We start from the raw sequence: 17,963 nt of genomic DNA on the forward strand, positions 1-17,963 counted from the left end.
TATCAAGGATGTAAACTAGTTTTTAAGTGTTATAATGCAAGTAAATTTTAAAAGCTATCAGAACTCCGATTGAGAAACTGTTTGTGTACCTGCACAAATCCAAAACCACTAAAACAAGCTTTTCTTACAAATTAATATCAATAGGTGATCTGACACGGCTTCAACTGCGAGATTTAAACACTTTGGAAACTTTCCGAATCCGTTCAATCACTACAGGAATATCCTCTTCGCCCAACATTGTAAAACAACACCGGAACCATCCAGGTTCGATACAATGACAACATGAACCGGGTGTTACATTGATCTTGGCTATATTCAACAGGTAATCCCATAACTCGAGCTCACCTTTCTCACTGTAAGAGCGGATTAATCCACTAAAATCAGCCCAACAGTAGAAACCCCCACTACTCTTTATACATTCAATGCCCAACTGCTTCAACCCTTCGGTGAACATAGCATACATTCTCCGAAGCCTTTTTTTATTGGCCTCAATAAATTCTTGAGTAAATTTTGTATCTGAAAGCATTGAGATCAGTAGACGTTGAGTGGGATCTGATATGGAACAGAACCTTGTTAACCCCTTGGCCGTGGCTAGAACATTCTCGTTGAAGGAATAAATAACCCCAACCCTAGAGCCCGGAAGAGAGAGATCTTTCGATAGCCCATAAATTATATGAACCCTATCCCTGTCAAAGTCTTCTGAATCAAGAACCTCTGCCATGCTCACAAACTCTTCGTCTCCATAGGTGGACCCTGCAAATATCTCGTCAGAGATGACGTGGATGTTCTTCTCTTTGGCAAAATCTAGAATCTCGTACAGCGTTTCCCGACTTAACAGATTGCCAACTGGATTTGAGGGGTTTGAAATGAGAAGTCCCCGAACTTTTATCCCTCGTTTCTTTGCCTGATTAAATGCTTGGTCGAGAGCAGTGATACTTAAACTGAAGTTGTCTGTGCGACGGCATGGAACGGGTATTAGTTCCACCCCAGTTCGCCATTTTATATCCCTGTCAAAACTGCATATTGGGTTTCCAAATCAGCTCCATTGATATTAATCGAGACGTTTTAAAATGCAGAAAATAGAAATTACCCCGGGTAATATGGTGATGGAATAAGAAATGCATTTCCAGAGTCTGCGAGACAGAAGCTGAGAATCTCAATCGCAGGGGTTGCACCAGCTGTTAACACCATATGTGATGGGTCAAATGAAACTGATCCACCCATGACTTGAGCCATGAATCCCGCCATAGCCTGCATAATTGATACAATAATGAATAATTGAGATAGATTGCACAACTCAGTTCCTTCCTCAACAAAACAACATCCTGCTGATCATATGTTCCTACATGGGTATGAAGATATATTTGTAAGGGAACTTCGCCATAAGTAAGAAATGTAAAAGAACCTATACGACAGCCCACTTGAGAAAGGGAAAAAAACAGAAAGCAGAAGAGAATGGAATGAGGCGATATCATAATGAAATGACCTAATAATAGTTCATTGTTACAACTGTGTTCCATTCCCCAAATATTCCTTGCGCCCAAAGATGAATCTCCTAAGAACGGAACAAGAGCAACCATTCTACCACAAAGGTTTAAAAACACCTTCCATCAGCCATTCTACTTCATCACTCTTTTCATAGGGAGTGTTGATCCAAGTTTTTGTTGCCAGTTAACATGATTGACCTTCCTACCTCAAAATGGAATACGATCTTGAGATGATACAAACTTGGATGTCTACCCTTTTAGGTTCTCCTTCTTTATAAAAAAAAAAAACAAAAACAAAAACTTATGGATCTTTAGAACAATCATCCAGCTTGCATTAACAGTTAACTTCCACCTACGAGAACTCCATCAGCAATATGACTAATGATTATTGTTTAGAAACCAGGTGAGCTTTCCCAAACACACGCTTTCAAGAACTTCAATTTGGTTTCTTCCCCTGCAATGCCCATGATTCAACCTAATCATGGAAATGTGAAGTAACAATCACTAATCTTATTTCCATAAACAAATAATCGTAGCTCAGGGTACGATAATCAGTAACTCTAGTCCTAACATGGACGAGAATCAATATTTGACCAATAGTAAATGATATCAACTCTAGTCAGGAGCTTTCATTATGACATTTTAAGCTTCAAATTTGTGTTGAAAGTTTGGATGCAATCGTAGTAATAGATTTAATCGCATTTTCACCATTACTCATGTTAGTTTAGATGGATAGTTGAGATTTGTTACTTGGATCCTCAATTAGGTTTTAGTGCTTTGCTAGATGCATTGAAAAGGCTGTTTCGAAATCTACAATAGCCATTTCAGGAACTTTTATGGAGACTAACATTTTAAGCTTCAAACTTGTGTTGAAAGTTTGGATGCAATGGTACTAAATGGGATTTAATCGCATTTTCTCCTTCACTATAAAATATGTATGCTAGTTTACATGGATAGTTGAGATATGTTACTTGGGTCCTAAATTAAGTTTTAGGGGTTTGTTATGAAAGCATTGTGAATGAAAAAACTCTGGATTATCGAATGAAAAATTAGCCTTCAAGGTTGTGTTTTAGTTCCTTTGTGACTCTTGGGTTCGCTTGGATTAGAACCCTGTGCAAGGTTTTTCTTAGCTTTCCCTCTAAGAAAACTTAACTTGAATGTCATTGAAGTCTTATCTCTTATTGTAAACCATTCTTTCAACTTCAAAACAGAGGTTGATTTCCCATGCATCAGCCATCATTTGTTAGGAAAAATTGATCTACCATAACGGTGGAGCACGTCTTAGACACCAATGTAATTAGGGAGAATCAACAATGCCTTTACTGAGTCTGAACTCTAATTTATTAAACAACAAGATTAGTCGATGCCTTCACAAAGGCCAGTTGACAATTATAGCTTGCTAGTGTAAAGCAATTATATTTTTTCAGTAATTCTAGATATTAACGTATGTGTCTTTCATGTGCAAAAAGCATAATGATCTTAAATAGTAAAATAACTAAAATGATACAAAATGCTAATGAGTTGGAAGCCACTTGTTAAGTCAGAACACAAAAGAATAAAGAAAACTGCAGAAACATGGAAAATTAAACAAATTTTCATGCTGTTTGATGAAAAAAGCCACAAAAATAAAAATGTCTAATGTGGCCCCATACGAACTTTAATTTCTTTTTCTCTTACAAGGCCATGTCAATCTTACTAGTTCCTAGAAGAAAAAAAAACTGATCCTTTCGTATTAGATGCATAAAACAAATATATATATATATATATATATTAACCTAGTTAGATCAAGAAGAGTTCAACCCAAAAATTGGAATTACGGCAAAACATCAAGAAACTTGGCACCATGGATCCGTCACCAATTGCGTTCACTTCTATTATTCAAAAATAATTCTACATGCATTTTGGTATCTAATCAATAAGATTGAACCCAGTAGATTGCACAGAAATGGCGACCCAAATAAGCCCTAAAACTAATCTTAATTTCCAAAGTAAATAACTTGATTTTAAATTAAATTAAAAAAAGACAAAAGCCCATTGATTCAACTGCGACTACCAAATCAAAACATTTTGAATCAGAGAACAGTAACGACAACAACATAAACTCATCTGCCTTACCACTTTCAACTCTATCAACCCATGGAATGGTGGATATGCCGTAATCCCATTAATACGCAACTCCCCATCTCCCCCAATAATCGATTCTGTCGCATTCTCCACAAGCCAATCTTCAATCAAATCCAACAACAACTACAACCACCAATCCAAAAAACAACAATTGGTTGATAAACAAAGCTTAAAAAACCCAATCCAAAAAACAACAATTGGTTGATAAACAAACCTTATTCTCAGCTAGTCCAAGCTGAATAACACCATCTGGGTTCTCCAAAGAATCGTACGGATCCTCAGAAACCTTCTTGAAACCAGCATAATACGGCGACTCAGATTTAACAATCGAATTGGCTCTAGAAGATAAATAAGCTGGAGCCGAAGAACCCCTTGGAGAGAGATGGGTACGAGATAGAGATCTTGGAATCCCAGAAATCTCATTAAGTGTTACAGAAGATGGAGAAGGAGACAAAGAAGATGGAGGAGGATTATTACGGTTCCTCTTGAGATAAAGCTGTAAGAAGTAAAAGAGAGCACAAGGGATCACTGAGCCTAAAACAAGGCCACCTCTGCCTTGAACTACACCTTGCAAGGGCACTATTATTCTCATGGCGGTCCCTCCACCACCACCACTACTACTACTACCAACACTGTTCAGGGGTTTAATGGTGTCTTCTTCTTCGTTTTCTTGGTTTGGGTTTTGTCGGAATCGGTTGTGGGTCATGTTATTTTTGCTAATGTAACATTGGGTTCTCGTCGGAATCTGACGCTTTGGGTTGTCCGTACGGCGTAAACTGTGAGAAAGAGTTATGAGCCGTTCCTGGTTAGGGGAGACTGGAGAGATGGATCTTTGTAGTTGGGATTTTTTTTTCTTGCTTCGGCCGCGTGAGCTTGATTTACTGAAATGCCCCTTAGAAAGAAATAAATTGATGGAAATGCGCTGGATTTTTATTTCTAAATTTGTTTTGAACTACTTTACATTAGGGAGTTTGGTGGTGATATTGAATCGTGATTCATGCATCTATCAATTTTTTTTGTGGGAAAATTATTATTTTTTAAAATAATTTTTTAATTAATTATAAAAAGAAATATAAATTTTAAAAAATACAAAAAACAATTTAACACGTAGATTGTCCAACATTTTTTAAATCATTGTACTATAGTGTTTTAGAGCATCTACAATGAACGTGTTAGTAGATCTGTTTATATTAAACTCTCTAACTTTACGTGCCTTTAATTTTACAATTTACTGATTAAAGAAAGCATTTAGCGTGGTAGATGTTAAAAATTGAGTTAATTGTGATTATCCTTTTAACTAATCACGTAAGTTTGGAATTACGTGTACAATAACATGTACACGGAGACGAGAACAAGTTTGGTTGTTAACACGTGTTAAGGTCTGATTCTTATATCTCCGTTGGAGATACTCTTACCCTTTCCTCACTTTAACTAAACACGTAAGAGTTATAGCATTGTAGAAAAACACTTTGCTTAGTAAGGGTCTTTGAACTCACATGAATTATCAAATTGAAAATCCAATAGAAGTATAAAACCCTCCAAATTTGATGGAAAAACTCATATATAAAAGACAAATTTAAAAAGAAAAATAATTTATTTTTGAAAATGAATAGCCACTGAAACTCCCACCAAACTTTCAAATTTAACAGTAAAAATATTTTTTTTTAATTCATAGAATTTTGTCCTTTACACCGTGGGTCATCAGATCATGATTTTTGGATGCCACAAAGTGAACTAAATGACCCTTAGAAATCTTACTAAGTAGGTAAGGCCAGCCTTACTCTTTTAATGCTAAAATATAAAAGATACCTAGAAGGTTGGATAGTCCATCATGTTAAATCGTTTACAATAATGTTTTTTTTTTTAATTGTTATTTTTTATATTTAAATAAAAAAATTAACTCTATTTTAATAATTTTCCCTTTATTTATTATTATTTTATTTTATTTTGACAAGGTAGACTTGATTAGGAAGGGTGAGGCCCCAAATCCACGTGGGTACATGCAATACCCCACAAACCATACATACCAAGTAAGTCGAGATATATCCTTGTGAATGACCAATGAGGAGGTTTGAACTCAAGACCTTTAACTTTTTTTCAAGGAGGCCTTGGCCACTATGCCTAACCCTTGTAGGTTAGTATCATTCTTCTTATGTTGCTGTAGAAATCAAGAAGATTAATTAGTGGGTTCTTTTCTCATTTTTTTTTATATATATATTTTTTATTTTTGTTTTAAATAAGTCATCATTCTTGTGTTTGGTCATAATAATTAGACATCCTAAAAACCTTATTGAGAAGCAGTTAAGTCATTAACGACCTATAAAAAGCAACGTTATCTGAAAATTATATAATTTCGAAGTTCCATCTGATTCCTCGATCACTAGTAGAATCATAATGTCACTTCTATCTATTTTTTACCTTTTAAGCGCTTCTCATGTATTTACACCAAACAATCATTTGAATCTCTAAAGAAGATCCACTAATATATCTCTTCCTCTTAGCATGGGTCCCTCATTGTTAATGATAGATAAATTAATAGATCATCTATTACATTTTTTGGGTGGCAATTACACTATTTCATTCCCATTGTCATTATTACATAAATTGATGGTCAAGATCATCTCTTTATGTCAAGTTTTAACAAAGAAATTTATTAAGTTAGTTTTTAATACAATCAAGGCTAGAACTTCAATCAATTTAAAGATAGTTCCCACTTTTTTGCATCAAATAAAATTTTGCGAGTGCTTTACAAAATGGTTATTTATCTCATAAGTACTTTATTATAATTTTCCACCAATCACAAAACATTTGAAAAGCACATCTCCACCTTAATTATTCAAATTTAATCTCCTGGTCTAATCCCGACAAAACCCTTCTTTCGAGTCCACCTCGAAGGGCATCTATTTCTCTTCAGCCCTCAACTCGCTATCGAGACCAGGCGAAATGAAGGCGAATCCTGGTCTCTTTCTTTCTCCACTGGCCATGGAACCTCGAGAGAAGCACATAAGCTCGTTAGCAGATGACCTGATATGGAAGCAAATAATGGAACCCCTAGCTTTCGAGCTATTAGTAACATTTACTTAAATTCTATTATGCTCATAGTCATTTGTATTCTTACTTGTAACTATTCCATGTACAGATATCTTGTTAGGTGATATAAATTCTAGGGCTAGGGGCCATCCTCACTAAATTTTAATCTAGTATGAGAATCCTAACCTCTGCAAAAAATTAGTTGAATTTTATTTTGGACAACTTAATATAACTATTATTTTATATAGGGGTATGGATTGTTGAACTCATGTAAAATCATTCTGACATTATTTTAAGATTTATACATAACTACACATCCCTATAATAAAATTCAAACATGGGATTTTGTGTCCACGGCCTGCTCGATACAAGTTGAGGCCTAAGGCAAAAATTCTAAATGAGACATTTTTATATTTAATATATTAATATAAAGAGTCATTCTAAACTAACTTCCTTCGAATATCACGTGTAGCTTTATATCCATTTCAGACCATCTAATTCATGGAAGGCAGTCTACAATAGACTTGACCATGATCCAGATTTCTTAAGGTGAATGGGATCTATCATTTGATGAGTCCCATTTGAGATTTCCAACGGTCAAGATGCATGCGATTTTGAATGATTCGTCGCTTTTGATGGTATGTATAATTAATAGAATCTTAATTATGGGTGTGATCGTATGTTTTCTTAACAGTACATGCATGTGGATCGCGTTGTTTTGACTATCATCCCAAACTCATTAATTTCCTTTCATTGACAGACACGTGGTCTGTGATAATACATAAGTACACAGAAGGACTCAGATAAAGAGGTGAAAGAAACCAAGATAAAAAATATTTTTAAATTATAATCATATTAAGTTTGGATTCGAATTTAGACAAATCGGATTGATCGATATCTATACCCACGCCCAACCCTATTTGAGTCTGGCATGTTTTTTTGTTATCCATACCTGAGGCTGAACCCAAGCTAAATAGGTTCAAACTGGCATGACCCAAGGTCGGGTTCAACCCAACGGCTTCAAGTTTTGCCCGTCCAAGTTGCAGTCTTAGGGCGGTTTCAATGAATGTAGGGCCTTAGGTAATTGCCTAAGTGGCTTTATACTTTAACCAACCCTATTTTTGTTTTAAATAAGGAGCTCTTTGAGTCATTTTTCATGTGTCTTTCAATCCTTTCCCTTTATATCAATGTTTTAAAAATTGGACTAAATCGATTGTTTGAATAAACGTATACATATTTTAAAGTATTTTTAACTATCATCGGTCCAACCGAGTTGAATCAGGGTCCGACAGTGGTTGTACCGATTTGACAAATATTCGATCCAAGCAACGGTTAGGTTTTAAAACATTGCTTTACATGGTTAGTGATTTAGAATAGATTTTTTACTTTTTTACTCTTTTTTTTATTTTTTAATCACCAAGGTGAGAATAACTCAATACGTAATTGACACATAATTGGATCATTTAAATTTATCCATGGTTCCCCAAGCGAGATATTATCTCCTACAATGGTATTCTTCTTCATGATTGCTCGCTTAAGTTGATTTCTTTTTAAGATCAGAATTGAAATTAAGAATGTCAATGGGCCTTGCTCGATCTTGATAATTTTAATGGGCCTGGACTCAGAAGCATACAATTGAAAGAGAGTTGCTATTGGCACCCTAGCTTAATAACTTACACCCCAATTAAAGATTAAAACACACTATACAACACATTTACAAAACATTATTAACATTCGTTCAAATAATTTTAGTAGCTGTTTACAATTACAATTAGACTCATATAATCTCTATTGGCACCTCAACTTTTTCTTATCTTAATCATTCATTTATTTTCTTTAAGGTGAATCTTCATTTCCTGAGTTGTATACGACGAAATTCCAAATTCGGTACACTATTCATTTTAATTCCCAAAACATGCATTCTTCATTTTTATAACTTATGAACTTCGTCACTTTTAATGTCCATAAATTAGTAACTTTTAATATCTATGAATCCATTGATTATAAAAGTGGTGGATTCACTTGAAATACATGTTTTGAGAATTAAAATCAACAGTGTACCAAAACCGGAATTTGGACGTATGTTTTGATTTATTTTAAATTTGGGTGTGATAAACAAAAGTTGGGGTGTCAATAGCAATTCTAAATTGAAATTATGTCCCGTGAGACCCCCATTAATCAGGACCTGGTTGATGTTATGGACACGTCAACATCAATATATGATTTTAAATTACTGAATTGAAATTAACAAATTTTTAAGATCCACCTTACTAAAGTGGCCCTTGATTTTTTTGGAACTCTCTTTAATTTAATGGCTATATTAAATATTCAATAAGAATGCTAATTATCAAACCCCTTTTTGTTGAAACTTTTTCCTCCCAAGACAAAAGTATCGAAATTATTAGGTTAGACCCACACCAATTTTTTTTTTTTATTTTAAGATAGAAAAATCACATCCAAGGATTCAATAATTGTGGTGGTGAATTGTCTTTTAAGAGTGATAAGATATTGTTCTTTTGTTTTTATTGATAAATTTACAAATGTTATATATTTATTTCTTGTATTTGAATTATATTATTATATAAAATTAAGTTAGTAAAAATTTTAACAGAATAAAAAGAGTTAAAATTAAAGATTATGTAATTTTTTTCTTTTGAAATTAATCTTCTCCTCAACGAGATTGAGATTGAGGTTATTGGTTTTTTATTCTATTAGACATAGTTATGTCAAAATCAATTTGTCTCATTTGATAGTCATCGTACACTTCGTTTTCATGGGGTTCGACCTATTGAGTATGTCTTTCATGTACAGGTCGCGTGTCAATTTATTACATTAATGCTCTCTCTTTCTTAGATTCCTTGAATGTGTTTTCCTTTATATTATTAATCGTAAGTAGCTTGGGATACACATGATTGTTGTTCTCAACTCTTCGAACTGTAATTTGCTCTACTCATCGAACTCAGTATGTTAGCAGCTTTTCTTGCTCCCAAAACAATCATAAAAATAAGTAAATAAATAATACTAAAAAATGACTTAGGCACGACGATCAGAGATGAGGGGCAACTGAGTCACGATCATCTTAGATTTATATATATATATATATATATATATATATAGGGAAATGTTCAGCACCCAACCATTTACCCAACAATTTGCCCAACATGTTTTGTCCTACATGGGTTAGAAGTTTTGGAATGGGCTGATTTTTGTGAGGATGATCTTCTCTGGTTAGAAGATCATTCTCACCAAAAATCGGAGAAGATCATCATCACCAAAAATCAGCCTATTCCAAAACTTCTAACCCCATATTTACAAGTTGAAAAATCGTGGACTGTCCATTATTTGTAAACCATTTGTGATGGAGTTAGAAGTTTTGGAATGGACTGATTTTTGGTGAGGATGATCTCTTCACCATAGAGATCATCCTCACAAAAAATCAGCCTATTCTAAAACTTCTAACCCATGTATAACAAAACATATTGGGCAAATTGTAAGGTAAATGGTTGGGTGCCGATCAGGACCCATATATATATATATATATATATATATAGGTAGCGTTCAATGGCCAACAGTTTGGCAAACACATTTTTCAAAACATGAGTTAGAGGTCTTGGAATGGGCTGATTTTTGGTGAGGATGATCTCTACGGTGAGGAGATCATCCTCACCAAAAATCAGCTCATTCCAAAACTTCTAGCCCCAGTTTACAAGTTGAAAAATCGTGAACCGTCCATTTTTTGTAAATCATTTTTGATGGGGTTAGAAGTTTTGGAATGGGCTGATTTTTGGTGATGATGATCTCCTCACCGTAGAGATCATCCTCACCAAAAATCAGCCCATTCCAAGACCTCTAACCCATGTTTTGAAAAGTGTTTGCCAAAATGTTTTGCCAAATTGTTGGCCATTGAACGGGACCCTATATATATATATATATATATATATATATATATATATATATATATATATCCGGCACCCATATATATATATATGGGTCCCGTTCAGCAACAAACATTTTGGCAAACATTTTTCAAAACATGGGTTAGAGGTTTTGGAATGGGCTGATTTTTTGTGAGGATGATCTCTACGGTGAGGAGATCATCCTCACCAAAAATCAGCCCATTCCAAAATTTCTAACCCCAGTTTACAAGTTGAAATATCGTGGACCGTTCATTTTTTGTAAATCATTTTTGATGGGGTTAGAAGTTTTGGAATGGGCTGATTTTTGGTGAGGATGATCTCCTCACCGTAGAGATCATCCTCACCAAAAATCAGCCCATTCCAAAACCTCTAACCCATGTTTTGAAAAATGTTTTGCCAAAATGTTTGTTGCTGAACATTTCCCTATATATATGTCAGAACAGGTCCAACTAATCTCTAAAAGTTTTAAAATAGAGAGAGAGATGTCTAAACCTAACTCTAACCAATCTCCTTTGAGAAAGTCCCTCTATATCATTGTTCACGATCTTCAAATTAATATAGAGATTTCGAATAGTTTTGAAGGGTCTCTCTAAATCACTATTCACATTTTTTAAATGCCCATTTATCTCCCGTCTTCCATAAATATCTTTTTTAACATTGTTTTTTTCTCTAAAATAAGTTTTAAATATCATTTTTATCCCCCTCTCTTTTCAATTTTTTCGGTGAATAAGTATTATTTTAAAGGATGAATAGTGTTTTAGAGAAGGGGTGGGATTTGGAGGTGAGCATCTTCTTCATTTCAAATTTGAAGAAGATGCCAATTTGGAGAAAAATTTTAAAGAGTGAGTTGGAGATGCTCTCAAACAAAAGGACATCTTTGCCTGATCCCACCTCCATAAATAAGAACAACAAACAAGAAGAATAGGCTAACCTAAATTAAGTATAAATGTTTGGTTGGGCTACCTTTTCAACAGACTATGGCCCACCAGCTGTACCATTAAAGTAGTCCCAAATCCCCCCATAAATTTTGATTTTGAATAGCTGACTGAACCATCTCCCTCAATTTATCTTTTTTTTTTTTTTTATATATTTGGTTAATCAATCGAATGGTCAATGTAAAAGGATCATACAAACATCTATATGTATGAGAGTAGTACAGAGAAACTTCTTGAGAACTGAAGTCCATGTCAAGTGGACTTCTCCCACAAGTTTGCTGGAGAGGGGACAAAATGATCTGGTGTGTACACAGCACTTATGATTATATGATTATCTTATAAGTTGTAAGTTGTGCATGTGATGCTCATCACTCTCTATGAAATTCAGTCAAATACCTCCATACTTCTTTTGTTTACTTCGATAACAAAGTTGGAGGGGACAGTGTTGCTGCTCCAAATAGTCGATTTTCTCGAGATTCACAATGTCATTCTTGAAGAAAATTCAATAATTTGATTGTTAAATAATTCTTTCAACTTTCTTCAAGGTCTGCATGCATGATTTTGAGGAATTTATATAAAAATTATGCACATTTGGCGATTTTTAATTCTATAAGTTTTTTTTGACAATATCATATTTAGTTTTGTTTGAATCATTTTTATTCAACAAATTGTCATAATTCGTTCTTCCAATTATTGACCCTAACAAAAATGTTTTATATACATTTGAACACATGTTGATAATCGTCAATTACATTCTTCTTGTTTGCAAATCTATTTAGCATGCATTCTCCCCTTTATATCCTCGGATGTTTGTTACTTAGAATACACATAATTACTGTTTCCGGGACTATTAACCCTAAACTTACCTTCCTCAAGATGATTCCAAGATATAATCCAAAGTTTTGATTGAGAGGTCAATTATTGGATTAGAGTGCTCCAAGAAGTCAGTTGTCTCGTCTCTGGTAACTGAACTTACGTCTGACTGGTGGGATCAGATGACTCAGGACTTGGACCAAGGCATATGGGTCCCTCCCTCGGGCACATGCAACACACACACATCACACTCACTAGGTAAGTGAGGGTACCTTTTGGTGGGTGCTTCGAGGAGTCATTACTCATACTCAGTAACAAACGCATAATCTATGAACTCTCACCGTTTATTGGACTCGAAATTGCCACTTAACCAACCCCTCGGGATTAGTTCCACACATTCATATTGGGTCCAACAATATCCAGGCGACGTTCTTAATTGTGATGCAAATATTTTGTAATTTTATTACATTGCTCAACCTATTGGTGGGCAAGTTCTGTTCCTAACAGTAATGGGCTTTATGGTAATTTCAATCGTAATGTTTTTAAATATTTTGTTGAGTTTAACGTTGGCTTATTTATTTGGAGAATCCGCCAATTTGAAATCCCAAGGGATCTCCACAAGATAAGAATCTTTTCTCTAAAGCTAAGGTTGTTTCAGGCCCCCCTCCACTTGAAGCCAAATTCCAGTTTTGTCCTTCTTTATGTCCACCACGGATTCCTCTAGTATTTGGGACCCACCCTCTAGCTATTACATAATCACATATTTTTGAAAAGGGAAAATTATTAAAAGAGAATTAAATATTTTAATATTTAAAAAAAAAATAGAATTCAGTAGTTAGATAGTCCAACGTTTTAGTAACTCGTTGGATTGTCCATTGTTTTAATGTGTTAAATTCATTGTTTTACCAAAAATGCCCTCTAAATGATTAAAGCGTTCGACTGTCGAGCACTTTAATAACTTGCTTTAACACCCCTAGCATTTTGGCCTCCATTTAAAACGTTGGATTATCCAACAACTTAATTCGTTTTTGATAATTTTTGAAAAATAATTTTTTTTTAAATATTAAAATATTTAACTCTCTTTTAATAATTTTCTCTTTTAAAAATTAAAATTAAGTGATTCAGCTATACTTAGAGATATAGCTTTAGCATTTCAAAATTCAAATAGGGGAAATTGCTCAATAAATCCTGACAGAGGATTGCTTTCAAAACACCCCCTAATTTTTCATGATAACTTGATAGCTCATTTAGTAAAATAAAAAAAAAATCTTTTTTAATGTCCCCTTAACCACCTTTCAATTTGGTGAGATCTATGATTCAAATTGTTAAGATTGGCAATTTAAATCAATGAGATCGATCTCTTGCAATCGTCAATCTTGATGTTTAAACATGAATAATCGATTCAAATTATCAAGATTGATGATTTGAATGGTTGATCTCAACAATTTGAAACTTCAATCTAGACTATTTGAATTCATGGTTTTATCGGGTGAGGGCAAGCTAAGAAAGGAAGATTTTACTAACTGGGTTGTTAAGAGACTACCATAGAACTTAGGGTGCATTCAGATAGTCTTGCCTGTCCATTAATTAAGTACTTTTTCTTTTAAATTACTCTTAAAATAACAGTAATAAGCACTTCCCCACTCTCTCTCTTTCTTTACATCGCAACTCACAGCTTCTAGTTTCATCCATCCCCTTTGTGTCTCTTATTTTTTTATTCAAAAAGCCCTAGAAATCCCCGGATCCCCCGTAAGTGCATGCAATTGATTTTGACTTTGCATTTTATCAATTGGGTATGAGGCTTTACCTTCTCGAGAGAAGGAATGGAAATACTTGTTCTTCTCTAGAACTTTGTGTTTTGTGTGACCTTTTAATCTCTTCAAGCTTCACAATTTATTAGTTATGGAGGCTTTTATTCTAGAGAAGAGTTTGTGAGCTTTATCTTTTATGGAGGCTTGGAGATTTGAGTCATCTAATAAAATGATGCAAAATCTCGAGGACTTTTGATACTGATCTTCTTTAGAGAGAAAGTTTGAGTATTCTCAGACAATTATCTAAGATTTAGAGAAGGCTTTGTGACCTTGATCTTCCATAGAACTAAAAAGTCCAAATCTTTCAGAAGATTTGGAGTACTTAACATGATCATCATTGAAACTATAAATCAAGTATTGTTAATAAAGAGTTTTGCTTCTTCTATAGACTAAGGCTCGTGATCTTTTGTCTTAGAAAAATGATTTGCGTTGAGATTTTCTAACTCCCCCTCTGACAACTCCCACCACCCTCCCCTCCATGGTTGTGCAGAGAACTATATATTTTTTCTGGGGATACAGAAATGCACATCCTCATAAATATGTATAGTTGTATATTCAGAGGAAAAAAAAATCTATGATTCTATGCACAGCCACATGGGGAGAGTTTATTAAAGGGGGGAGTCAATTTATCATTACTCAAATGATTTACGGCTCTCTTAATGGTCTTGGCTTTAGCATGTATAGACTTGTGAGATCAACTCCTAAATTATATGCCATTGATTTAACGGGCTTTCTAATTAGTTAAGAGTCTTGATTATAAGATTTGCCAGAAGGCATACTCAATCAACTTTCTGACGTGACAAGTCCGAGAATCATAGATTTGTACGTCTTGGGATACATGATTGCACTTTCCCATAAAAATGTGTATCCCAAGATGTATCAGTCTACGGTTCCTAAACTTGTCCACATCAAGGAGTGGATTGAATTTACCACCTAGCGAGTCATATTATCACGACTCATTAGTTAAAGATAAGACAAATTTTGTCCTACTAATTAGTGGGTTTATTATTCTATTAGAAACATTATGTGGATTCTACCTGTCTCCTTGGTTGTAGGGTCTGCAATCTGGCTAATTGATTCTTGAGTTGACCCATTCTTGATCAAATTAATGGTCTCATTATTGTCTAACATGTCTTATTCGACAGGTGAGTCCATTGATTAGCTTAAATCCTTTTGTACTTAATTGGAAAGTAGATCATATCAATGGAAATAAATCTGTGTCTTCAATTCATGCCCCATCTGGATTTGCAAAATTAATTTATAATTTTAGGGGATTTTTTCATAATTTAAAATTAATTTATACATACGACACACACCATCAAACCATCACATTTTTTTTTTTACTGCTAATTTACTTTTAAAAGTGGAAAAAAATATTTACTGTTTTGTAAAACAACAAATTTTTCCCCAACTACATAAAATATTTAATTACCTTTTTGGAATTTTCAACATTTTCTCTACCGATTTGGTAATTCTCCCTTTTTTAAATGAATATATTTATTTATTATTATATTTTTTTTGGTTTTTCTAGTCATCTATTTCAAAATCCCATCTATGTAAATTAGTTCCAATCTATGCACAATTTTGTTTCTTCATATTTATATGAGGGGATTATCAAAAAAGAAAAATAAATCAAATCTACAAGATAAGATGAGGCCTTGGTGAATGTGAAGGGTCTTCAATAAAATGATGGATGAGAATTACATGAAATAACGGAACAAGTTATTTTTGGGGACAATGTGAGGTGCAATTTCAGCCTTAAAGGAGAGCCTCTAAAGAAACTACATCCTTAAAGTAAGGATGGATGTGATGTTTGTGGTATGGAAGAGTTGGTTTTGTGTGTCTTAAAAAGTGAGGCAATAAAAGATCAAGGTGGGTCTTAAATGAGTCTAAAGGCCTATATTAAGATGTTTTGTTGTCAACTGACCCACAAATGTGAGGTTGAAATGTTAAGCAAGAAACATTCTAGGCAATTTTCTTTTTGTCTTCTCAAGAAATTGAGTGGTCCAACAATTTGGGCTGGGCTGGGCTGGGCTTGGGCCAAGATGCTTTTGTAATGATAAGCCTCATATGGCTTTGGTTTATGATTTGGGCTTCGATTGATTACTAATTAGCATTTTGGGTAGGGTTTAAAATAGTAAGGATTTCATTTGAAATCCGTGTGATCTGAATCCGAATTTAGCAGGTTTGATTTTATCAAGTATATCTAAATTAAAATATGATTCAGATATGGGTTGATGTCCCTTGACCTAAGTGGAATTCAGGTCGAATACAGTTCCATTCCTATATCCGTCAAGATCCGAATGATATATTATTTTATCAGATGTATTCTTATATTTTTTTTTTAAATCATTTTTTATCAATTCCTCTCTTCAAAATGGAGAGGTTTTGAGATCAAATCATCATTTAGACATATTTTAGCAATTTTATTTAAAATAATCTTAAACGATTTAACATTATCTGATCTGAATCAATTAATTCGGTCATATTGAATGTGGATATGATTTTAATAAAAGTAATAAAAATAATAAAAAAAAGTAGTTAACCAAAAAATGATTTCTTAAATATTGAAATGTCCAAAGAAGCAGCTAAACAAAAGCACCTCTTAAATATTCTCACCAAACGACCATCTACCCAAAAAAATGCTTCTAGTAGAAGTGCTTCCAATGGAATTGATTCTATGGAAACAGTTCCATGGAGCTCATCACATTACCAAACAAGACCTAACCAACTCAATCTGCGTCAAGTACTTTCATTATGAGTTAAGATCAGAAATATTTTTGCATTATTAATTTAGTGGCAGTTTTTCATCAAGAGTGAGGCTAATTAATGGGTAGAGACATTGGATTTCAAGCACATAAGGAAAAAAAAATCCCAAATCCAATTGCTAGAATTCAGTAATCAGTGCTAAGTTTTTGTGCCTAGATCGATATTCATGATTTGTTCGAGTTGTCTCAATATCATCCACCAACGAGATGACAAGTCGCCTCAAAGACATGGTTTGTTATAATTCTAAGGCATTTTTTAAAATCTTGTTCAAGACAACTCAAATAAATCGGATATCTCATCCGAGATAACGCGGTCTTGTTCATGGATGAGACGTCAGTACCTGATCGTGAAGTGGAATCGAAGTCAAACATTAAAAATCAATAACAATTTCAAGATAAAATAATAAAACTTATATTTAATGAGAGCTTCTATTGCCAGGCCAACCTTTGCTAATACCACCCTTAGATGTGTGATAATTCTTTGGTGATTTACATATGAATTGGGGTGTGATAATTCTTTGGTGATTTACATATGAATTGGGGTGACATTAACTAAAGTTGATGTGGCAATAGAATCTCTCATATTTAATAATGATCAACTTTTAGGAAAAATATTTGGCTAGTAACAAGAAAAGTGAATCAGAAATTTGTATTCCAAACCATTATCTAATCTTGCTTCCCTTAGCTTACCAAAAAAATGAAAAATAATAATAATAACTAAAGAAGAAAAAAATATTTTAGAAAACCACATTTATGGTCCAACCATAATAAATAATGGGTAGTATGGTCCAAGGACCACTCTAACACAACTCAATTATGAAAGTTCTTCACCCACTTGCCTACACCCCCAATGAATTAAATTTGTGAATGTTATTCTGAATTATAATCGAACAACTAATTTGTCGTATTTATGTCGTTCTCCACTTTATTTTGGCATTTTTTTAATCAAAATCTTAAATTTCAAATTCAAACTACAACCGCATTTATTCTCATTTACAATTATTCACTTGCTTGTTTATCAAAAATAAATAAATAAATAAAGATTTCTGATTACTTAATTGAACACCAACCACTTCCA

At 33.7% G+C, this 17,963-nt stretch overlaps 1 protein-coding gene across 1 annotated transcript; it reads right to left on the reverse strand.

Moving 5' to 3' along the window:
- Positions 1–41: 41 nt before the first annotated feature.
- Positions 42–4,441, reverse strand: ACS12 (1-amino-cyclopropane-1-carboxylate synthase 12). Its single transcript, XM_086419917.1, has 4 exons — positions 3,826–4,441; positions 3,603–3,734; positions 1,091–1,251; positions 42–1,016 (listed from the first exon to the last, which is right to left on the reverse strand). The coding sequence occupies exons 1-4, from the start codon at positions 4,315–4,317 to the stop codon at positions 161–163; spliced, it is 1,641 nt and encodes a 546-aa protein (XP_086276043.1). The 5' UTR covers positions 4,318–4,441; the 3' UTR covers positions 42–160.
- Between the last annotated feature and the right edge of the window lie 13,522 nt (positions 4,442–17,963).

This window comes from Akebia trifoliata, chromosome 12, assembly GCF_017979445.1.
Source record: "Akebia trifoliata isolate Shusen 1 chromosome 12, ASM1797944v1, whole genome shotgun sequence".
NCBI lineage: Eukaryota > Viridiplantae > Streptophyta > Magnoliopsida > Ranunculales > Lardizabalaceae > Akebia > Akebia trifoliata.

What these genes read in the sequence shown, in the direction of transcription:
- ACS12 (XM_086419917.1), bottom strand. Translation starts at nt 4,317, where the DNA reads ATGACCCACAACCGATTCCGACAAAACCCAAACCAAGAAAACGAAGAA. An exon ending in GGTTGATAGAGTTGAAAGTG is followed by an intron (nt 1,252 to 3,602) that starts GTAAGGCAGATG and finishes TCAATTATGCAG; the next exon opens with GCTATGGCGGGATTCATGGC. An exon ending in CCATCACCATATTACCCGGG is followed by an intron (nt 1,017 to 1,090) that starts GTAATTTCTATT and finishes CCCAATATGCAG; the next exon opens with TTTTGACAGGGATATAAAAT.